Consider the following 23,413-nt stretch of genomic DNA (forward strand, 5'->3'; position numbering starts at 1 on the left):
TTTTTTTTTTTTTTGTATTTTTAGTAGAGACGGGGTTTCACTGTGTTAGCCAGGATGGTCTTGATCTCCTGACCTTGTGATCCGCCCGCCTCGGTCTGCGGAAGTGCTGGGATTACAGGCGTGAGCCACCACGCCCGGCCCTGTTATATTCTTATCAGTGGAAGCTGGGTTACTGTGCAGTAACAGCCCCACAGATCTCTGTGTACTGAACAAAAGTGTATTTCTCATTCATGCAAAGTGCATACTGTAGTTCCAAGCAGTTGTTCCCTGGGAAGTTACCTGTCAAGGACTAGTTCCACAGTGCAGGCTGTGGATCAGCAATGCCCCTTCGTGATTGCCAAGGCAGGCAAGGGGAACACCAAGCTGGGTATTGTCAGGCATCACTCACCTTTCATGGGCCAAGACAAGCTACGTGGACATACTGAGAAGTGAAAGAAAACTGGGTCCTGGCCAGCAACAGCAGGGCCCTGACACAGGCTTTTGCTAAAATGCCTTTTAACTGCTTTTGTTTTTATTTATTTATTTTTGAGACGGAGTCTCACTCTGTCACCCAGCTGAAGTGCAGTGGCACGATCTCAGCTCACTGCAACCCTCGTCTCCCAGGATTAAGTGATTCTCCTGTCTCAGCCTCCCAAGTATCTGGGATTACAGGCGTGCACCACCACACCTGGCTAATTTTTGTATTTTTAGTACAGACGGGATTTCACCATGTTGGTCAGGCTGGTCTTGAACTCCTGACCTCAGGTGATCTGCTCACCTCGGCCTCCCAAAGTGCTGGGATTATAGACATGAGCCACCATGCCCAGCCAACTGTTAACTTTTAAATCTTACCTTTTATGATGCCACAGTTGTTTTTTCTTGTATCCAATCATTTTAATGATCTCTGGTATTCATTCTAAATATTCCTCATTGGGCTTTGCTCCCTGCGAGTAAGTGCAGAGAGGTAAGAGGGTTGTCTTCCTGAATCCTCCTTGACAAGAATGAAAGGAGAAACTGGGTGTTTTTGTTCAGGTAAATACCAGCATCGAGGACTGGAAGACCACCAAGTGGAAAGATATCAACGTTGAGCAGATGGACATAGATTGTAAGAAGTTTGCCAAAGATGTGAGGTCTTTGGACAAGGAGATGAAAACCTGGGATGCCTTTGTGGGGCTCGACAACACCGTGAAGAACATGATCACGTCCCTGCGTGCCGTGAGCGAGCTGCAGAACCCTGCCATTCGGGAACGCCACTGGCAGCAGCTCATGCAGGCCACCCAGGTACCACGTGCCATGGTGGGCGGAGGGGACCGCCCCTGGTGACCAGCCCTGCTGCAGGATAGGCTGTCCTGAGCTGCCTAGCCAAGGTGATCAGGGCCCGATGGTGGTAAAGTCAGTGTGGGCAGGGCTGGCTTCGTGCACAAGTGACCTGTGCAGTCACACAGGGCTCTATGTTGGTTGGGGGTGGTGGGGCAGGCTCCATTTACCATCTCAACTTCACCATGTCAAAATTCTTAGTAATTTCTTTTTTTTTTTTTTTTTTTTTGAGACAGTCTCGCTCTGTCACCAGGCTGGAGTGCAGTGGCGCAATCTCAGCTCACTGCAACCTCCGCCTCCCGGGTTCAAGCGATTCTCCTGCCTCAGCCTCCCGAGTAGCTGGGACTACAGGCGCCCGCCACTACACCTGGCTAATTTTTTTTTTTTTTTTTTGGTATTTTTAGTAGAGACGGGGTTTCACCATATTGGCCAGGCTGGTCTCGAACTCCTGACCTCGTGATTCGCCCGCCTTGGCCTCCCAGAGTGCTGGGATTCCAGGCGTGAGCCACCGCGCCCGGCCAATTCTTAGTAATTTTCCAACGGGAGCTCCTGCATTTTCATTTTGCACTGGGCCCTGCAAAGTAGGTAGGCAGTTCTGGTTGTAGGCTGCATGTTCATAAGACTCAGGGAGTTTGGGGCAAATGGGCAGCTTCACTGGGGTCCTCATGACCCCAGGAACTCAGAGTCTTAGCACCTGAATCTTTCCAGGAATATCCCGCAGTGGCCGGCACTGGCCTTGACCCCTCCAGAAGGCTAACAGGAACACTCCCCACTCTCAGCAAACACTGAACAAAACTACTTGAAGCAGCTACACTGCAGAGGCCCCACCTAGCTGCAAAGGACACAGAGAGAAAGCAGACATGGCCTCTGCTCTCAAGGAAGCCAAGAAATAATAGTACAGGCAATTGCGGGGGCGGGGGGGGGAGTTTATTTTTCCCTCTCTCCATCTTAGGTTCCCTGGCTGGGGCCCCTGTAAATTAGACTGATGAGAGACAGATTAATTAGAGGAAAGCCGGGCACAGTGGCTCACATCTGTAATCCCAGCATTTTGGGAGGCTGAGGCAGGTGGCTCACCTGAGGCCGAGAGTTTGAGACCAGCCTGGCCAACATGGCAAAACTCCATCCCTACTAAAAATACAAAAATCAGCCGAGTGTGGTAGCACACACCTGTAATCCCAGCTACTTGAATGACTGAGGCAGGAGAATCGCTTGAACCTGGGAGGCGGAGGTTGCAGTGAGCCGAGATCATGCCACTGCACTCTAGCCTGGGTGACAGAGCAAAATTTCATCTCAAAAAAAAAAAAACAAAATGAGAAAAGACCAAGAAAGACAAAGGGGATTCTCTACAGAATGTAGATTTCCCCTACAAGAGACAGCTTTGCAGGACTATTTCAAACTATGTCAAAGGAACATATTTTGGGGTAAAATACTGCGATTTCTTTCAGGGCCTGCTATCTGTCGTGTGATATATCATGTTGCTACAAACATTCTGTTTGGTCAGTCTTAGGATCGATGTGTGGATGTTAATGGTCAGCTGTGCCTGAATCCCAAAGGGAGGGGGATATAATGAGGCCTGTCTTCCAACCCCCTTCCCATCATGGCCTGAACTCCTTTTTCAGGTTTACTTAGGAACGCCTCTAGCAGAGACAGGGGTTCATTCAATTTGTTCAGGGGCTTAGGATTTTATTTTTGTTTTACAGCAGGATGAGGTGAGCTTCAGCAAGGTGTGTTGTGTAGATTCCTCCCATTCCTCTGGGCTGATAAGGGGCTAAAGCTGTCTCCATCAGGTAACTTTTTTTTTTTGAGATGGAGTCTCACTCTGTTGCCCAGGCTGGAGTGCAGTGGCACAATCTCGGCTCACTGCAACCTTGACCTCCCAGATTCAAGTGATTCTCCTGATTCAGCCTCTTGAGTAGCTGGGATTGTAGGCACATACCACCACACCTGGCTGATTTTTTTTTGTATTTTTAGTAGAGACAGGGTTTCACCTTGGGCAAGCTGGTCTCAAACTCCTGACCTCAGGTGATCCACCCGCCTTGGTCTCCCAAAGTGCTGGGATTACAGGTGTGAGCCACTGCACCTGGCCTCTATTGATTAACTTCTATCGTTCTTGGTAGAGGGGGCGGTGGGACTCCTTGGCAAATTTATTTCCTGCTTGTAGGCAAATAGGGGGAGGGCAGAGAGCTTCTCTTGTATCTGCTTCTTCTCAACTGCCTTCATCTCAAAATAACCCTTAAGCCAAAGTGGTGTATTTTGGTGGCAAATTCTGCCAACCTTCGATATCAGGTTTAAATGCCAAGCGCAGGAGATACTCAGTGATGATCCCGAGACCTAGAGGAGGGCACCACCTTCAAGGGGTGGGAAGGGAAGGAAAAGCTCTGAGTGAGTATGAAGTTTGGCTTGGGCCTTGGGAGTGAGAACTGTGAAGGCAAGCAGAAAGGCTGGGATGGGGCTCAGCATGAAAGAATGCAAGAACGGTGAGAACGTACCCCAAGGACCAAGGGCAGCGTGGCCCAAAGCCTGCGTGGTGGGAAAGCTTAACCCACGGCTTCCCAAGAGATCCCTACCTCTGCAGGAAGTAGGAGAATGGGGCCAAATTGTTCTCTCCATCTCTTATTAGGTCCTGGCCAGCCCAGGAGGGCACCCACCTAGGAGGAGCATTAGACGCTCCCGCTCCACCCCTACCACACTGTCCAGAGCCCTTCTGCTGCTCCCTAGGCCTAAGGAGGGAAAAGCAAACCCAGTTATGCAGGCCACCCTGAGGGCACAGGGGCACCCGCTTGCTCCCCAGGAATTTGTGTGTCCGGGTGTCTGGGAGCCAGTCCCTGGGGGTGCCTCTCGTGTGTTGAGACAAAAGATTTCCCAGATGCCTGGCAACAGGCTCATGTGCCCCATCCAGGTACCCTGGGAGAGACGCTTGGGCGGTGATAAACCAGCTAAGTATCTCCATGAAAGGAGCTGGGCACAGCTGAGGTCTTGGTGAGCCTCGGGTGGATATGTCCCCAAATGTGATTAGAGATGCGAGGTTCCGTCATTGGTTAAAATTCCACGGTGGGCTCAGAATCGATGCTCAGAAATGTCTGACTATGTGACATCAAGAAGAATATTAGACAAGGGATGTGGAAGCGATTTGGGAAGTGGTGGCACTTGGCAAGTACCTGGTGTGTTGGTGCTAGAGTAACAGTACCTGTGACTCGGCCACCACCACAGAGTGCTTTGCCTATTAGGAATGCAGCAGCTGCCAGAGGTGGTGGATTCGCTTCCTGGGGCTGCCATGACAAAGGACCACAAACTAGGAGGCTTCAAACAGACCTAACTGGGGGCGCGGTGGCTCACGCCTGTAATCCCAGCACTTTGGGAGGCTGAGGCAGGTGGATCACTTGAGTTCATGAGTTTGAGACCAGCCTGTCCAACTTGGTGAAACCACGTCTCTACTAAAAATACAAAAATTAGCTGGGTGTGGGGTACATACTTCTAGTCCCAACTACTTGGGAGGCTGAGGCAAAAGAATCACTTGAACCAGGGAGGTAAAGGTTCCAGTGAGCCGAGATCACGCCACTGCACTCCAGCCCGGGTGACAGAGCAAGACTCCGACTCAAAAAAAAAAAAAATCAGACCTGTGTTATGTGTTCTGTCACAGTGCTGGAGGCCAGGACTCTGAAATCAGGGTGTCAGCAGGCTGCACTCCCTCTAAAGACTCTGGGGGAGGGTCCTTCCTGCCTCCTCCAGCTTCTGGGGACTCCAGGCATTCCTTGGCCTGTGGCTGCATCACGCCCGTCTCTGCTTCAGTCTCCACAAGGCCCTGTTTCCTGTGTGACTCAGATCTCCCTCTCCTTCCTGTCATGAGGACACTTGGCCCTGGATTTATGTGTCACTGGAAAATCCAGGATGAACTCACCTCAAGATCCTTAGTATCTGCAAAGACCCTATTTCCAAATAAGGTGACATGCGAAGGTTCTGGGTAGACGTGAATTTTGGAGGGGCCACAATTCCGCCCAGTGCGGGTGGGTTCTGCTATTATGCGGTTTTACAGGGAAGGAAGGTGAGGCTTGGAGAAGTCACCTCCTTCAGTCCCAGAGCTGAAAATGGCAGTGTAGAGCTCGCCTCCCTCCCTCCAGCAGCCCAGGATCGCGCCCTGGCAGTGGCTCTCCGTGAAGGAGGGTGACGTCTGCCCACTTCAGAGTCCAAATGACCTGAAATGAATCATGCCTGGTTTTTCCCTTAGGTGAAATTTAAAATGTCAGAAGAGACAACCCTGGCAGATTTATTGCAGCTGAACCTCCACAGTTACGAGGATGAGGTCCGCAACATCGTGGACAAGGCTGTGAAGGAGTCTGGCATGGAAAAGGTAGGCGGTGCTGGCAGCGTTGTCTGTGCCACGTGGGATCAGCCTGAAACTGCCCCTGTACTGGGAGCACCTAGGGAGGTCTCGTTCATATGGGTCCCGCAGCCCCATGGCACTCAAGGGAAGTCTGGGGGGCCTTTCTTACCCAACCCGTGACAAATCTTTAAAAATACTTCTGGAATCTATTTATTTTTTATTATTTTTGAGATAGAATGTCTCTCTGTTGCCCAGGCTGGAGTGCAGTGGCATTATCTTGGCTCACCACAACCTCCACCTCCCGAATTCAAGCAATTTCTCCTGCCTCAGCCTCCCAAGTAGCTGGGACTACAGGCCTGCGCCACCGTGCCCAGCTAATTTTCATACTTGTAGTAGAGACAGGGTTTCACCATGTTGGCCAGGCTGGTCTCGAGTTCCTGACCTCAACTGACCCGCTCACCTCGGCCTCCCAAAGTGCTGGGATTACAGGCGTGAGCCACCGTGCCAGCCTACTTCCGGAATTTTTCTTAGGAAACCCAATTCCTGGCTGTAACTCTGCCCACCCCATACACGCAATAGTTTGGGACATTTTGTAAACAACCAGAATTCTCATTTCCTTTGCCTCCAGCATCCTCGTCTGTGGTCCCGTCTGACTCCTCCACAGACGTCAGTTCTTTCCTCTGACTCTGAGCTGAGGGGAGGGTCGGGGATGGGTGGGGGATGGCCCCCAGCTGGTACCTGAACTTGTAATGTGCCACTAGTTACTGGCAGTTCCAGCATCCAGGAAAACTCCTTTTGCAGTTCAAATCTCTCTCCTCAGCCTGTTTTGTGAGTTTGAATTGTCACATTTTGGCTTGCTTAAAAAAAAAAAAAAAAAAAAAAAAAACCTTTATTAGATATAATTCACATACCATACAGTTCACCTGTTTAAAGTGTACAATGACTTTTAGCAGAGGTACAAGTGTGTAATCAGCACATACTAAACAGCAGAGGGTGGGGGCTCATGCCTATAATCCCAGCACTTTGGGAGGCAGGAGGATCGCTCGAGTCCAGGAATTCAAGACAAGGCCAGCCTGGGCAACACAGGCAGACGCCATCTCTACAAAAAAATGAACTTAAAAAAATTAGCTGGGGACCGGGCGCGATGGCTCATGTTTGTATTTCCAACACTTTGGGAGGCCAAGGTGGGTGGGTCACAAGGTCAGGAGATTGAGACCAGCCTGGCCAACATGGTGAAACCCCGTCTCTACTAAAAATACAAAAATTAGCCAGGCGTGGGGGTGCGTGCCTGTAATCCCAGCGCTTTGGGAGGCTGAGGAGGGAGAATCGCTTGAACCTGGGAGGTGGAAATTGTAGTGAGCTGAGATCATGCCACTGCACTCCAGCCTGGGTGACAAAGTGAGACTCCATCTAAAAAAAAAAAAAAAAAAAAAAAACAATTAGCAGGGCACATGGTGACACACACGTATAGTCCTAGCTACTTGGGAGGCTGAAGTTGGAGGATTACTTGAGCCCAGGAGATGGAGGCTGCAGTGAGCTGTGATCATGCTGCTACACTCCAGCCTGGGCTGGACCCTGCCCCTAAAAAAAATTATAATTTTTTAAAAATAAAAATAGAATTAACACACTTTAGAATATTTTCATCACCTCAAAGAAACCCACATCCTTTAGCCATCATCCCCTACCCCTTTCTTCTCATGTGTCCCCATCTCCAGCTCTAGGCAACCACTAATCCACTTTCCCCCTGTATAGATCCCCCTCTTCCACACTTTCATAGGAACGGCATCATACGTACGTAGAGGAGGCAGCACTTTCTCTCTATGCTTTTAGAGTTTTTCCCAGCTAGGTCTGAGAATTCCATTGACGTAAGACAAACCAAGAGGAGAAAAGTATGCAAATTATTTAATCCAAGTTTTCTGTGGTACGGGGGGAAAGGAAGACTTTCCTGCCTCTAATGCAGTTAGTATTGAACACTTAAAGTAATCTGTGTGAGAGGCTGGAAGGCGAGAGCTATTCTAACAAGTTCTGAGCGGACAGGATTCTTGCCATCTTGACTTCACATCCTCGTGATGAGAATGATCGTTTCATTCTGGTATCAGAAGAGCATCATTCACCTGGGAATTGCATCTCCTGCTTCCCAGGAACAGCATGAGGCTCAGAGATTCCTGCATCTGCTGCCCTTCAAGTGCCTCTGACTCGAAATCATCAATTGCAGGATGGCATATTTTGGGGTGGCACAATCTGAACTCCTTCGCATGTGCTACGTGGTCTGTGCGTGTGGCTTCTTTCAGCCTAAGGTCTTCAGGTTTATCCGCATTGTGGCAGGTGTCTGTACCTCATTCCGTTAGTGGCTTATGTTCCATTATATGGACAGATATCACATTCATCCGTCATCGGGGTAGGAAGGTTCAGGTTGGATCTGCCTTTGGCTCCTGTGAATACGCTGGTTTGAGTCTTTTTGCTTTCTGATCATGGAGCTTCAGTCTACGTCCTGGGAACTCTGGGTCCTGCCTGAGCTTTGCAGGCCAAATGCTCAGTGACCTTATTTTTCTCTTCCCCCAAAAGGTGCTGAAAGCCCTGGACAGTACCTGGAGCATGATGGAATTCGAGCACGAGCCGCACCCGCGGACGGGCACCATGATGCTCAAGTCCAACGAGGTGCTGGTGGAGACGCTGGAGGACAACCAGGTACAGCTGCAGAACCTGATGACGTCCAAGTACCTGGCCCACTTCCTGAAGGAGGTGACGAGCTGGCAGCAGAAGCTGTCCATGGCGGACTCCGTCATCTCCATCTGGTTTGAGGTCCAGCGAACCTGGAGCCACCTGGAGAGCATCTTCATCGGCTCCGAAGACATCCGCGCCCAGCTCCCGGAGGACTCCCAGCGCTTTGATGACATCGACCAGGAATTCAAGGTGAGCACAGCCTGGTGGCTCCCACGCATTCCAGAAATGACTGTGTTGGACAAAACGGGGTCCCTAATGCCTTGACGATCCCCTTCTCTTCCCAGGCCTTGATGGAAGATGCAGTAAAAACACCCAACGTGGTGGAAGCCACCAGCAAACCCGGCCTCTACGATAAACTGGAGGCTCTGAAGAAGAGGTGGGGCTCACACCTGTCCAGACCAGGGGAGGCAGTGGTGCTGATTCCCTAAGTCTTAAGTCTGAGGGAACCTAAGTCTTGTGCGGCCCGCTGGCCAGCACAGGGCAAAACCACAGGTCCCGGGTTAATCTATTCCCTTTCCCTGGGGAGCATGCGCTCCACGGCCTCATCCTGCCACACAATGCCTTGGCCCTGAAGGAAGCAGTGACCCAGAGAATAAATGAGGCTCCCTCCTGCCTAGGAGTGCCCACAAGGTCAGGGGATGGCAAAGAAATGAGAGCCTCTGCTAGGAGGTTCTGAATTAAACCGGGCCAGTGAACAGCAGTCCAGGCATCTCCAGGATGACCAGTTCCCTGCGCCGACAGGGTAGGTGGCAGACATCCCTACAGAGTGGGGTCACCGGCCTCCTCTCCTTCCTTCCTCCCAGCTTGGCCATCTGTGAAAAAGCTTTGTCAGAGTATTTAGAGACCAAGAGACTGGCTTTCCCCAGGTTCTATTTTGTCTCCTCGGCTGACCTCCTGGACATTCTCTCCAATGGCAATGACCCTGTGGAGGTAGGCGGGGCCCCCTGCATTCTGGAGTTTAAGCCAACATCATGGCAGACCCCAGGCGGGCACCTCTACCTGAACTGCCCTAGGATGGGGTAACAGTGTCCCTGGATGTGCTCTATCATCTCCAGGAGGCCCTCTGCACCAGAAGCTCTCCTACGGTCCCCAGCCATGGCAGAAACGTGGCAGGACTCATCTCACATCCTGCTCTGCACTTGGCCAGGCTTTGGAGAAGTTAATTTGCCTCTCTGTACCTCATTTTCCCCTTCTAGAAAATGGGTCATATGCCAGAGGCCTAGTAAGACACTGTTTGCGAAAGGCACACCTCTCAGTGGGTCATCCTCCAATCAGCTAGTAGATCTCAGGGTCCCAAGAGCAAGGAACAGGTGCCTCCTTGAGGCTCTTCTAAAAGAGAAGAGAGGTCGGGCGCGGTGGCTCACACCTGGAATCCCAGCACTTTGGGAGGCCCAGGCAGGCAGATCACTGGAGGTCAGGAGTTTGAGACCAGCCTGGTCAACATGGTGATACCCCATTTCTACTAAAAATACAAAAAATAACCAGGCATGGTGGCACGCACCTGTAATCCCAGCTACTCAGGAGGCTGTGGCATGAGAATTGCTTGAGCCTGAGAGGCAGAGGTTGCAGTGAGCCAAGATCACTCCACTGCACTCTAGCCTGGGTGACAGAGGGAGACTCTGTCTCAAAAAAAAAAAAAAATTAGGGGAAGGGAAAGTGCCTGTATTTTATTTTGACCATAAGGTTAGAGGATACACAAGAAGAAGGGATATGCAAGAATAGACTGAGTGTGTGGCTTGGAACGTGGGACAGAACCTTCTCAAAAAGAAGAAATCTTTTTTGAGATGGAGTTTTGTTCTTGTTGCCCAGGCTGGAGTGCAATGGCGCAATCTCGGCTCACCACAACCTCCACCTCCCAGGTTCAAGTGATTCTCCTGCCTCAACCTCCCAAGTAGCTGGGATTATAGGCATGTGCCATCATGCCCAACTAATTTCGTATTTTTAGTAGAGATGGGGTTTCTCCATGTTGGTCAGGCTGGTCTCGAACTCCTGACCTCACGTGATTCACCTGCCTTGGCCTCACAAAGTGCTGGGATTACAAGTGTGAGCCACCGTGCCCGGCCGAAAAGAAATCTTCCAGAATGGATATTTGGCTTAGAAGGACTGCGGTTCTTGGCCTGGTTTCTGTGTCCTGACTCAGAGCAGTCTTCGCTGGTTCCTTTTGTTGAGTTAGCCATGTTTAGTTAACGTTGATCAAAGATGGGGAGTATACTCCAAAAAGAACAATGCCTGAGACCACCCATGGAAAGCCTGAGCCATGCACGTGCCTTTCAAATCCCCCGTTGCATAATTCCGGCTTTTCCCCTCCACCCAGGTGAGCCGCCACCTGTCCAAACTCTTCGATAGCCTGTGTAAGCTAAAGTTCCAGCTCGATGCCAATGACAAACCTCTCAAGGTGGGCCTGGGAATGTACAGCAAGGAGGACGAGTACATGGTTTTTGATCAGGAATGCGACCTCTCGGGGCAGGTGAGTGTGTGGGCATGCCACGCAGGGAACTCAGGACAAGGGCGCAGCTGTGTCTGGGGCACATGCCCTCAGACAGCGACATCCGGAGAACCACCACTCTGTGCAGCTGCCAGCCCGCCCCTGCTCCTCTCCTCTGCCTCTCTAGAAAACGCTTAAGGGACTGACCTCTTCATAGAATTTCTAGCACAGCCTTACCCATATAGCACAAGTGTATCCTTAGGGAGAAAGGGGAGGGGAAAGGATGGGAGAAAAGCCCTGTTTGGGAGACTGAGGCAGGAGAATCACTTGAACCCGAGAGGCAGAGGTTGCAGTGAGCCAAGATCGCGCTACTGCACTCCAGCCTGGGTGACAGAGTGAGACCCTGTCTCCGCCCTGTTAATGTCATTGAATCCTTTTTATCACCTGCCAAAGGGACTGCTTTGAAGGGGGCTGCACATCTCTGAACCACCAATTCCCAATGCCTGTCCAAAATAATCGGCTGCGCTGCCCACCGCTCAGAGTGGTCCCCGCAGCCTCTTCCTTCCCCAGCAAGCGTGTCCCCCAGCTCAGGGCGGGCTCCTTCTGCTGTCAGAAAACTTCCGGGCTGCCCCCTCCCCACCCAGCTATTGATCAAGCAATAGAAACCATTTTAACATCAGCCTGAGGAAAATACAATGCAGAGGGAAATCAGCTGTAGGAAAAAAAAAAAAAATCTCAACTCGAGAAAACCTGAGGTTCAAAGAGCTGAGCACAGCACACACGTGGCCTGCTTTACGTGGATAGGGTGGGTGGGGCAGTGACAGCATCTGTCCAGATTTGCTTCCTGGGTTTACCCTTTACAAACAGAGCCGCAGACCACAGTGAGGCCCGCCTGTACCGTGCTTATAGCTAACAGGAAAAATCTGGCTGGGCGCGGTGGCTCATGCCTATAATCCCAGCACTTTGGGAGGTCGAGGTGGGCAGATCATCTGAGGTCAGAAGTTCAAGACCAGCCTGGCCAACATGGCGAAATGGTCTCTACTAAAAATACAAAAATTAACCAGGTTTGGTGTCACACACCTGTAGTCCTAGCTACGTGGGAAGCTGAGGCATAAGAATCATTTGAATCTGAGAGACAGAGGTTGCAGTGAGCCAAGATCACGCCACTACACTCCCGTCTGGGTAATAGAACGAGACTTAGTCTCCAAAAAATTCATCTCCAAAAAAAAAATCTACCCTCATATCCACTTGAGGGTTTTTTTTCTCCCAGTAGCAGTTACTTGTGGGTATGGTTTTTGTTTGTTTTTGAGACAGAGTTTCACTCTTGTCACCCAGGCTGGAGTGCAATGGCACAATCTTGGCTCACTGCAACCTCCACTTCTCAGGTTCAAGTGATTCTCCTGTCTGAGCCTCCAGAGTAGCTAGGATTACAGGCGCCTGTCATCATACCCAGCTAATTTTTGTATTTTTAGTAGAGACGAGGTTTCACCATGTTGGCCAGGTTGGTTTTGAACTCCTGACCTCAGATGATCCACCCGCCTCAGCCTCCCAAAGTGCTGGGATTACAGATGTGAGCCGCTGCACCCAGCCCCAGCCACATTTTAAAGTGAGTCTTTGACTAGCCGGGTATGGTGGTGCACACCTGTAGTCCCAGCTGCTTGAGAGGCTGAGGTGGAGGCATCACTTGAGCCCACAAGTGGAGGCTGCAGTGAGCCGTGACTGCACCACTGCACGGCAGCCCAGGGCAGCAGAGCGAGATCCTATCTCAATTTAAAAACAAAAGTTGTGGCCGGGCGTGGTGGCTCAAGCCTGTAATCCCAGCACTTTGGGAGGCCAAGGTGGGCAGATCATGAGGTCAGGAGATCGAGACTATCCTGGCTAACACAGTGAAACCCCGTCTCTACTAAAAATACCAAAAAAAAAAAAAAAAAAAAAAATCATCCAGGAGTGGTGGCAGGCGCCTGTAATCCCAGCTACTCAGGAGGCTGAGGCAGGAGAATGGTGTGAACCTGGGAGGTGGACCTTGCAATGAGCCAAGATCGTGCCACTGCACTCCAGCCTGGGTGACAGAGCAAGACTCCATCTTTAAAAAAAAAAAAAAAAAAAAAAAAAAGATGTGTCACTGTTACTGCTCTGTAAAATCCTTGACATGTCTGCCCCTGGGATGAAGATGATGACAAACGTTTTTCTTTACAACAAAGCAAATTATTGGAACTAGAGGCAGGCACACATGGCTGTATTTGGTCACCATGGCTCCCGTCCCCAGGTGGAAGTGTGGCTGAATCGAGTGCTGGACCGAATGTGCTCCACTCTCCGGCACGAAATCCCAGAGGCCGTGGTGACCTACGAAGAGAAGCCGAGGGAGCAGTGGATCCTGGACTACTCGGCCCAGGTCTGAGGCGGGCGGGGGCTCGGCGGTGCCTCGTGGCTGGGATAAGGGGCAAGTTTCTCTGTGTTCATGGGCTCCCCTGTGAACTGTGGTCCCCTGGAAAACTGTCTAAGCTTTCAGCAGGAACTTCTGTGTTAGCGGGTGCTAGCGATCGCTCACTGCGTGGGCAATGGGGGGCATCTACTTTCAGGTGGCCCTGACTTGCACCCAGATCTGGTGGACGACCGAGGTGGGCCTGGCGTTTGCCAGGCTGGAGGAAGGATATGAAAACGCTATCAAAGATTATAACAAAAAGCAGGTGCGTTACTAGCATTTAGTTAGTTACGTTTTTAAAACTTGTTTAAAAAGCAGGTGCATGGCCCCATGTGTCCGTCTGAAACCTGCCAGGTGAGTACCAGCAGCACCTTCTTGTCAGAGGCTGAGCCCCACGAAACCGCCGTTTCCACAGGCCAAATAACAGCCACGCACTGCAGCCCCAGGCACCTCTCCCCATGGGTAACAGACATCTTCAGAAATACGTACTTTGATTTCTCACCTGAAAATCATCAAATGCTACTGAGAGTCTTAAACAAAACAAAACCAAAAAAAAAAGTCCTTGGTTAGAAATACAGAAACTAAAGATCATCTTTGAAAGAAGGAGAATTTACCCGTAATTCCACAACCCAAGCATGACACTGTCAATGTTCCCTCATGCAACCTGCTACACTGTGTGTGTATAATTGATTTACATGTAAAAATATACAGACTCGCTGGATGGTGTTAAAGTCAGCTGTTTTTGCTTCTTATCCACTCTTTTTCACGGCCTTGAATTTCCTTCTACTACGTCCGTCCTAGCGGCTCCAAAGTGTCCCATCAGGGCCACATCACGGTGAAACCAGTGCCTGGCTGGGGCCTACCGAGGGCGCTCCTGTTTTTCATTACTGTAAACAAAAGCATGGCAGTGTTTCCTATGCAGCCGCGGGCACCCAGCCACAAGACCCCCCAGTGCACATGGGCATCTGTGGCGTCTCAGTAAAGGCACCTGTCCCCCGCAGATTAGCCAGCTGAATGTACTCATCACGCTTCTCATTGGGAACCTCAACGCTGGCGACAGGATGAAGATCATGACCATCTGCACCATCGATGTGCATGCGCGGGACGTGGTGGCCAAAATGATCGTGGCCAAGGCACGAGCGCCCCGTTCCAGGGGCCTGGGGAAGGGCAAGGGGACACGGGATTCAGGGCAGTGCATTCAGGGACTCCAGACCCTGCTGCTTCCTCTTGCTGGGGCACTGACTCTGTTGCTGGCTGCGGCTGCCTCCTAATCCCCTTGCCCGGACTCACCCCTGGTGAGCCACCCATAGTGGTCAGAGGAGCGGTGCCCGCCCATTGGAAGTGCCTGCCATTCCATAGCAAGATTCCACTGAGGGTGGCCATACAGTTGGACGTGGGCACTGGAGGGGGAAAGAGGGCCAGGGAGGGTTCCCTGGGCACCCGGGGACCAGCCTTGGAGGCTTGCTGGCCTTCCTCAGCCAGCCCCAGCTCTTACATTCCGCTTGGCAACAAGAGCTCTGGCTCATCCTGCAGGTGGAGAGTTCTCAGGCCTTCACCTGGCAGGCCCAGCTCCGGCATCGCTGGGATGAAGAGAAGCGACACTGCTTTGCCAACATCTGTGATGCCCAAATCCAGTATTCCTACGAGTATCTGGGCAACACGCCGCGGCTGGTCATCACCCCACTCACCGACAGGTGAGGCCTGTCCCTGAGTCATTCACGTGTGTCCTTGGGTCCCTTCCCCAAGATTCTTGGAACTGTCCCACTTGGATGTCAGCTGTGGAGGCGGGAGGGACCGGGCATTTACGTCAGGTGGACGTGTGTTCACATTCAGTTCTCCCACCATGTCCTTGTTCCAGCACTGGCTGTGTGGCCTTGGGAGAGTTCCTCCACCCCTCTGTGGGCCTGCTGAGTTGGGGTCATGTTTTATGGACCTTCACGAGCAGACTCTGGTCTTCGTAGCAGTGCCCACCTCCCCAAATGCCGCAGGTGGGAAAGGCACCTGGGCTGCCTCTGCCCACGGTGATGGTTCCTTTGTCACAGCTGAAGGTTTTCTGCCCTCTTCCAATGTGTCTCCTGGGGCCGAGCAAGTGTAATAACTGCAATGAAAGAGAAGGTGGTGGCTGGGCGCAGTGGCTCACGCCTGTAATCCCAGCACTTTGGGAGGCCGAGGCGGGTAGATCACCTGAGGTCAGGAGTTCGAGACCAGCCTGGCCAACATGGCAAAACTCCATCTCTACTGAAAATACAAAAATTAGCCGGGCGTGGTGGTGGGCGCCTGTAGTCCCAGCTACTTGGGAGGCTGAGGCAGGAGAATCATTTGAACCCAGGAGGCAGAGGTTGCTGTGAGCCAAGATTGTACCACTGCACTCCAGCCTGGGTGATAGAGTGAGATTCTGTCTCAAAAAAAATAAAAGGGAGGCCGTGGGGTCACTGGCACACGTGCTTACCTGCAGTCACTTGCAGGTGCTATATCACCCTGACCCAGTCCCTCCATCTCATCATGGGCGGAGCCCCCGCTGGCCCCGCTGGGACCGGTAAGACTGAGACGACCAAGGATCTGGGCAGAGCCCTGGGCACCATGGTCTACGTCTTCAACTGCTCCGAGCAGATGGACTACAAGGTACGCAGCCGGAGTCCAGAGGACGGACCCAGAGTCCCCACGTAGAAGCAGATCCTAGCGCCCTGACCTCCGAGGCCCTGCAGTGAGCTCCAGGTCTCTGGATACCTGTGAATGACACTGGGGAGGAGGTGCCAGGGCTCCCACTTGCTGGTGGCATCCCCCTCAGGTGGTCCCTCTGGAGAGACTCCCAGGTGGACAGACGCAGCCCCAAATGTCCTGCCCCGGGCCCCGCCCTGGAGGTGACCGTCTCTCAGCTTCAGTTGTAAGATTGCCCCGGAACTGGGGACTCTGCACAGGGGAGCACCTCCCTCATGGCTCAGCATGGGGTGGGGTACAAGCAGCGTCCAGGTGGGTTTGGGAGGGGAGCAGGGGCCGGGCCCGGGCCCGTCAGTCATCAGAGCCTGCACAGGACATCATCAGTTCACAGAAGGCCAGGCAGGGGAGGGGATACTTTGGAGCTCCAGGCTGCAGCAGCCTCTTGCAAGAGCGGGAGGTAAGGGAGATGGATCCCTGAGTTTTGGACCCTAGGCCTGCAGAGGGTCTCCCCTCCCCAGCTTGGATCCGAGCTCCACATCTGGGAGACCCCTCCGGAGGTTGATGATGGGGCCAGCAGCCCCTGTTCACTGTCAAGACCATGCAGTCCACATCCACCTCCCGGATTTTAGAAAAGTGAAATCTGAAGTTGGATCTCCCTAGAAGGGGCTTATCATCCACCTGGAACCCCAGGGGTAGATGGGAAGAGCCCTTCTGATGCCACGTGGGTCCTAGAAGGGACACAGATGCCTTGAGGAAAAGCCTCTGGCCTGCTCGACGTGCCCCCATCCCAGCTTAGAGGACTCCCTCTCCTCTCCATGCAAGAAAGAAAAGCGCTGAGAAAACATGCCCTTAGAACTTAAAATGTGTTTCTCTGAGACCCCTTGTTAGGGACTCCAGGAAGCCTCCATTCTGGGGACTGGAGAGCTGTGGAGGTCAAGGGTGAAAGGATGGGCTCTTCCTGGTACCCAGCCCTCCACGGTGTTACCCTGGGCAGTAAGCTGACCTGCCTGCTGGCCTGCGGAAGGCCCCATTGCACCAGGGCCTGAGCGAGCTGTGGGCAGAGAACACAGCTGAAGAGGCAGGGGGAGGCCCCTGCAGCGCCCGCCCTCCCTGCCGCCCTCCCAGCTCTTCCTTTCTCCATCTCGCCCTTTCCAGTCCTGTGGAAATATCTACAAAGGCCTAGCCCAGACGGGAGCCTGGGGCTGCTTTGATGAGTTTAATCGCATCTCGGTGGAAGTCTTGTCTGTGATTGCTGTGCAGGTAAAGTCCCCTGCCTGCCGCCTTGGGGTCACGTCGGGTAACCGGCTCGACCACTTTCCTATGACCTCACACGCCTCTCTGTGAGATAGACAGAAATAGTCTGAGATAGACCCTCCTTGCCTGTCTGCAATGTTCCAAGCACTGAAGGGTGGTGTGGTGCCAGTGAGCCCCTGCCCTGCAGGGTCCCGCAGCCTGGTTAGGCATACAGATTGAAAACTGCACTCCAGTCTGGGTGACAGAGCGAGACTCTGCCTCAAAAAAAAAAAAAAAGAAAAAACAGAATCAGATTACAGGTTACATGTATGGTAGCGTGCTCCCTCTCCTCTCCATGCAAGAAAGAAAAGGGCTGAGAAAACATGCGAGGCTTAGAACTTAAATGTGCTTCTCTGAGCCCCCTCATTAGGGATTCCAGGTGGAAATACAGGTGGGAGAATAATTAATTTTGCTTAGGAAAGAAGGACAAAGTGCTTTGTGACTGGTATCAGCAGAGCTGGGCATAGGAGGTGCTGAAAGGGAATGGCAGGAAAGAAAGGGGGAAGAGGAGGAGGGAGGAAATGTGCCCGTGTATTTTGGGAACAACCATGCCGGGGCACAGAGCGTGCAGTGGGGTGGCTGCGGCGACATGGGCGCAGGGACCTTGGAGTGGGGTGTGGCCTGGGCCATGCTTGTTAAAATCTTCAGCATGGGCCCCACTTGTTAGGATTAGCATTTCTGCATCTTAAATAAATGCCTCAGGTGATCCTGACGCCTGCCGGGGTTGACAAGCACTGGGCTAAGGTAAGCGGAGGCCGACCTAGTGGCCAGGATAGACCAGGAGCATGTGGGGTGTGGACGTGCGAATGCTGCCTGGGCTGCTCAAGCCCCGCAAGCTGGGTGGAAAGCCTACTTTATTTATTGGTTTGTTTATGTTTGGTTGGTTGGTTGGTTTTTTTTTTTTGAGACGGAGTTTTACTCTTATTGCCCAGGCTGGAGTGCAATTGTGCGATCTTGGCTCACTGAACCCCTGCCTTCCGGGTTCAAGCAATTCTCCTGCCTCAGCCTCCTCAGTAGCTGGGATTACAGGCATGCACCACCAGCCCGGCTAACTTTGTATTTTTAATAGAGATGGGGTTTCTCTATGTTGGTCAGGCCGGTCTTGAACTCCCGACCTCAGGTGATCCGCCCACCTGGGCCTCCCAACCTGCTGGGATTACAGGTGTGAGCCATCGTGCCCGGCCGAGAGCCTGCTTTATACACCAACTTAACCCCTGACTCTCGGCTTGGCAGTGATGTGGACTCCCTGCACCTCCACCTTCTAATCTGTAAAACGGCATTGGTGACACAGGTCTGCCTGTGGGATTAGAGGTGGCCGGGGGTGGCTGCTTCCTCCTCTCCTTATGCTCCCTCTGCCCCAGTCATGCCCCAGGGCCAGAGGCCACGTGGCCAAGAGAATGGGGACCCTAACCCATGGGCAGTGCTGGCTGTTGCCATGGGGACCCTCTCCCTCGCCCGCAGCGCAGGAGTGCACAGTTGCTGAGCACCTCCGAGGTCCGTGAACAAACCCCAGAATATTGATGTAGCCCCTACTCTGGGCACTGAATGTTCACGGACTCCGATGGAGACTGCAGGAGAGGCTTGGCCTAGGCGGAAGCAGTGCCGTTCCGAAGGGCCCCAGCCCTGCCAGGGGGTGAGCTGCACGCTCAGCAGACTAGGCGTGGGGGTGTCTGGGATCACCAGGGCACCAGGACTTGGCTCTTGTGGGGAAGACAGGGAAAGGCAGGTGCTGGGAGCAGCTTTACCGCGAGTATTGGGCTCCCTCAAGTGGCGACTTGGAGAGCCACAGCTGCCTTCTGCAGGTTTCCAGAGACCTCAAGCAACAGCCCCTGAAGCTCTAGGTTTAACCTCGTCGCTGACAGGTGGCCTTCAAGACCATCTGATACGGAGGTGGCCGCTAACCAGTCCTCTGACAGATCAGTGCCAAAGTAGTAACAGGACAGAAAAGGGCTGGGAGTGGAACCCCGCTCAGCAGGGACGAGGTCTTGAAATACTTACCGGTTCCTGCAGCAGCCTGGGTGCGTCTCCAGAGAATTTTGCTGAGTGATAAAAGTCCATCTGGGAAGATGGTGTACGACACAATTCCACTTATATAACATCTGTGAAATGACCAAATCACAGAAAGAAAGGACACAGTTGCCAGGGGTCAAAGGGAGGGAAGCGGGCAAGAGGAAAGTGGGTATGGCTGTAAGAGGGGACATAGGAGTCCCCGTGGTGACAGCAATGCTGGCCTCAGTGTCGCACCCCCCCCACCCCGCTGTGACTGGCACTGTCATTAGCCAAGATGCTCCCATCAGGGGACATGGGGCAGAGTATGCAGAATTGCCTTTGTATTTTTTTCTTCCCCCCAATCCCTGTCTTTTGTATTTTTTGTTGAGACGGGGTCTTGCTATGTTGGCCAGGCTGGGCTCAAATCATCCTCCAGCCTCAGCCTCCCAAAGTGCTGGGATTACAGGCATGGGCCACTGTGCCTGGCCCTCTGTATTATTTCCTGCACGACATGTGAATCTACAACTTTCTCAAAAATAAAAGGCTTAATTTTAAAAAGAAACTAGGAGGCCCCTGCAAATTCACAGCCTTATGCTATAACATACATGAAGGCCCCTCTGGCCTGTGGAAGCTGGCCATTTCCATGCTAACATGTCTATGTCTCCAAATGTGCAGGTAAAATGTGTCCAGGATGCAATTCGGGCCAAGAAAAAAACATTCAATTTCCTGGGAGAGATCATAGGCCTCATTCCCACTGTCGGTATCTTCATCACTATGAACCCTGGGTACGCCGGACGCACGGAGCTGCCTGAGAACCTAAAAGCCTTATTCAGGTATATGGCCCTGGTGAAAGTGATGCCGTGGTAAGCCAGGCCGGCCACAGCAGCGTCCCAGTGCCAAGGAGTGGGCAGAGGGGAGGGGCAGAGGGCAAGCTGGAGAGGGAAAAAGTCATCAAAAGCTCCCAAGATGGCCGGGCGCAGTAACTCACTCCTGTAATCTCAGCACTTTGGGTGGCCGAGAAGGGTGGATCACCTGAGGTTGGGAGTTTGAGACCAGGCCGGTCAAGATGGTGAAACCCCGTCCCGTACTAAAAATACAAAAATTACCTGGGTATGGTGGTGCATGCCTGTAATCGCAGCTACTCGGGGGGGCTGAGGCAGGAGAATCGCTTGAACCCGGGAGGTGGAGGTTGTAGTGAGCCAGGATGGTGCCATTGCACCCCAGCCTGGGCAACAAGAGTGAAACTGTCTCCAAAAAAATATCTCCCAAGATGACGCAGGTGAGGGCCTCCTAGAAAGCGCTCTGTCTTCCCCCTGGGTAGGAGGACCCCACCTGGGACACAGCGATGGAAGGCAGGGTTGGGGGATTGGGGTGGCTCTGAGGAGGGGCCTGAAGGTACACCCAGCAGAGGATGGGGAAGGAGGAGGGAAGTAGGGAGCGGGCGGGCTGGGAGCCTGGTTCCAGGGCCCAAAGGTTCAACACTCTGCTGTGGTCCACCCGGCAGGCGAGGTGTGCTCTCCTAGGTGAAGAGGGACAGGCGGGGGTGTAGGTGGGGGAGGGAGTGGGCAGAAGCCCACGGGCACCGCTGACCTCCCCAGGCCCTGTGCCATGGTCGTCCCCGACTTCGAACTGATATGCGAGATTATGCTGGTGGCCGAGGGCTTTCTGGAAGCCCGCCTCCTGGCCAGGAAGTTCATCACCCTGTACACCTTGTGCAAGGAGCTGCTGTCGAAGCAGGTGTGTGTGTCCTGGAGCTCATGGCGGGTGCGGGTGGGAGGTTGAGATGCAGGCAGCGGCCAGGGTTGGCTTCCGGACCTGCCTGCTGGCCGTGGGAAGGTGAGCCCACATCTGCCCACCTGTGCCCACTACCCGCAGGATCATTACGACTGGGGCCTGAGAGCCATCAAGTCTGTGCTGGTGGTGGCCGGCTCCCTGAAGAGGGGCGACCCCAGCCGGGCGGAGGACCAGGTGCTGATGCGGGCGCTGAGGGATTTCAACATCCCCAAGATTGTGACCGACGACCTGCCCGTGTTCATGGGACTGATCGGGGACCTCTTCCCAGCTCTGGACGTGCCTCGGAAACGAGACCTGAATTTTGAAAAGGTTGGTGCTCCTGGACGCTGGGGCTTCCTTCCCGCTGATGTTGGACGGGTGGGGACCTGTGTCACGCTCACATTTCCCGGTGCTACAAAGAGACCTCTGAGCCACAGCTGTCTGTGTGGCCCTGGCCAGCCCCACTCTCTCAGTGCTGGGGGAGGTCAGTCTCTCAACTGGGGTTGGGGAACTTCGGGCAAACCGATCCCCTGCACGAAGTCACAGTGGAGCTATGTGAGCTCTCAACATGGACAGCAGAACTTACAAAGGCATGTGCGTTGGAGAGCAAGGCCACCTGCCAGAGGGCAAGAGGCCCGCCAGTCTCCCAGTGAGAAGAAAGGCTGCTTCAATTCCTCACCCAGCCTCATCCGTGTCTCCCCAGATCATCAAGCAGAGCATCGTGGAGCTCAAGCTGCAGGCGGAGGACAGCTTCGTGCTGAAGGTGGTGCAGCTGGAGGAGCTGCTGCAGGTCCGCCATTCGGTGTTCGTCATCGGGAACGCGGGCAGTGGCAAATCTCAGGTACGTCACCCCTGCAGGGACCCTGCAGGGATCTGGCATGGTGGGGGAGGGCTGGGGCGAAGGGTCAGCCCTCCATCACTCCCCGCCACCCCAGAGACCCCAACTCAGTACATCCTGGGAGCCCTCCAGCCTGAGTCATGGGCCAGGGAGGAAGCTGGAGGCCGAGGAGGAGGGGAGGAGTGGGTACAGCCCCTGATCCCTGATCCCTGATCCCTGGGTGAGGCCTCCCTCCCTGTTCCTCCTTGTCTTCCTGCTCTTCTCTCCTTGACGTCAGTCACTTGTCTCCCTGTCCCTGTGGCCAGCCTGACCCATCGCCCTCCTGTCCCCTGCCATGTCCCGGAGTATGGTGACATGCGGAGGGTGGTGGCAGATATGACTGATGTCTGTGACGTGGAAGATTCCATGCCAACCAAGTGTCCAGCCACAGGCCCACAGGCTGGACTCTTCTACTATTGTTTAAAAGCACCCCCAATGCCAGCCACACGGGAAAGCTCACCACAAGTGATGTTTTATAAGGGAGAGGCTGCATGAACCCAGTTTCCTAAAAAGAAACTCAGACGTACACATACATGAAATGTCCTCAACTGCGTCTTTAAAGCTCATTTTCCCTGAATGGAGGATTATGGGGAGTTTTCCTAGATGGTTTTTCAGTGTGTGCGTATTACTTGTACCATGAGGAAGAAAGTAATGTGAATGTTTTCAGAGTCTTGCACAGTCTAGGGCAAGCAGCTCTCTGCAGGCTGCAGACACAGTGGACAGTCAGCTTCCCGTCACCCAGGCCACCTTCACCTCAGTCATGGTTGGGGGGTGTAAACTCACCTACATGCCCCCAAAGCAAACCTGATCCAGAGAAGGGTTCAGCCTCGTGGTTCATAAAAGGCATCCAGGGCTGGGCGCAGTGGCTCACGCCTGTAATCACAACACTTTGGGAGGCCGAGGCGGGCTGATCGCCTGAGGTCAAGAGTTCAAGACCAGCCTGGTCAACATGGCGAAAGCCCGTCTCTACTAAAAATACAAAAATTAGTTGGACATGGTGGCAGGCGCCTGTAATCCCATCTACTCAGGAGGCTGAGGCAGGAGAATCACTTGAACCCTGAGGCAGAGGTCGCAGTGAGCTGAGATCGCACCACTGCACTCCAGCCTGGATGACAAGAGTGAAACTCCATCTGAGGGAAGAAAAAGAAAAAAAGGCATCTAGGCTCACCCACGACCCTGGGGTTAGTGGGGCAGGATGTGCCAGGAACATGGAGTCACACGTGAGTGACCCACACCTTCGCCAGGTCCTCAAATCCCTCAACAAGACCTATCAGAACCTGAAGAGGAAGCCGGTCGCTGTGGACCTGGACCCCAAGGCCGTCACCTGCGACGAGCTCTTTGGCATCATCAACCCAGCAACCAGGGAATGGAAAGATGGTAACGAGGGTGGTCCCGGGACGGGCTGCAGGGGCTCACCCAGTCCGGTGCAGTGAGCGTGTGCTGAGCCGTTCCCACGTGCAAGGCCAGCCTCCCCAGCCTAGGGTGGGGTGCACAGGCACGTGGCCTGCAATGGTGGCACCATGGTGACAGAGTTTATGGGGAGCAGTGGGCACGTGGCACCTGGGCTGAGGGGTAAGGGATGGGGGCCACAGGAGCTGGGACAGTGAGGACTGCAGGCCTGCCCTGGGCAGGCCA

At 53.3% G+C, this 23,413-nt stretch overlaps 1 protein-coding gene and 1 long non-coding RNA gene across 6 annotated transcripts in view; one reads left to right on the forward strand and one right to left on the reverse strand.

Annotated features, from left to right (window-relative positions):
- DNAH17 (dynein axonemal heavy chain 17) overlaps positions 1-23,413 on the forward strand; it is a 155,876-nt gene that overhangs the window by 59,869 nt on the left and 72,594 nt on the right. For 4 of the 5 annotated variants that reach the window (XM_017879371.1, XM_017879372.1, XM_017879373.1 and 1 more), the window contains 17 exons: positions 1,012-1,260; positions 5,522-5,644; positions 8,183-8,530; positions 8,626-8,717; positions 9,145-9,271; positions 10,656-10,808; positions 13,033-13,158; positions 13,346-13,453; positions 14,190-14,321; positions 14,722-14,882; positions 15,654-15,810; positions 17,002-17,106; positions 19,804-19,961; positions 20,727-20,865; positions 21,004-21,231; positions 21,605-21,742; positions 23,023-23,155. In XM_017879371.1, coding sequence (XP_017734860.1) covers positions 1,012-1,260; positions 5,522-5,644; positions 8,183-8,530; positions 8,626-8,717; positions 9,145-9,271; positions 10,656-10,808; positions 13,033-13,158; positions 13,346-13,453; positions 14,190-14,321; positions 14,722-14,882; positions 15,654-15,810; positions 17,002-17,106; positions 19,804-19,961; positions 20,727-20,865; positions 21,004-21,231; positions 21,605-21,742; positions 23,023-23,155 — 2,677 coding nt within the window. The remainder of the gene's footprint in view (positions 1-1,011; positions 1,261-5,521; positions 5,645-8,182; positions 8,531-8,625; positions 8,718-9,144; positions 9,272-10,655; positions 10,809-13,032; positions 13,159-13,345; positions 13,454-14,189; positions 14,322-14,721; positions 14,883-15,653; positions 15,811-17,001; positions 17,107-19,803; positions 19,962-20,726; positions 20,866-21,003; positions 21,232-21,604; positions 21,743-23,022; positions 23,156-23,413) is intronic. The other variant, XM_017879374.1, reaches the window with a different exon arrangement.
- LOC108534181 (uncharacterized) lies at positions 13,849-20,273 on the reverse strand. The gene is made up of 3 exons (XR_001886904.1): positions 20,235-20,273; positions 19,138-19,238; positions 13,849-15,286 (listed from the first exon to the last, which is right to left on the reverse strand). It is a non-coding gene; the product is annotated as an uncharacterized LOC108534181 (long non-coding RNA).

This window comes from Rhinopithecus bieti, unplaced genomic scaffold (assembly GCF_001698545.2).
Source record: "Rhinopithecus bieti isolate Rb0 unplaced genomic scaffold, ASM169854v2 scaffold_9899, whole genome shotgun sequence".
NCBI classification, from domain to species: Eukaryota; Metazoa; Chordata; class Mammalia; order Primates; family Cercopithecidae; genus Rhinopithecus; species Rhinopithecus bieti.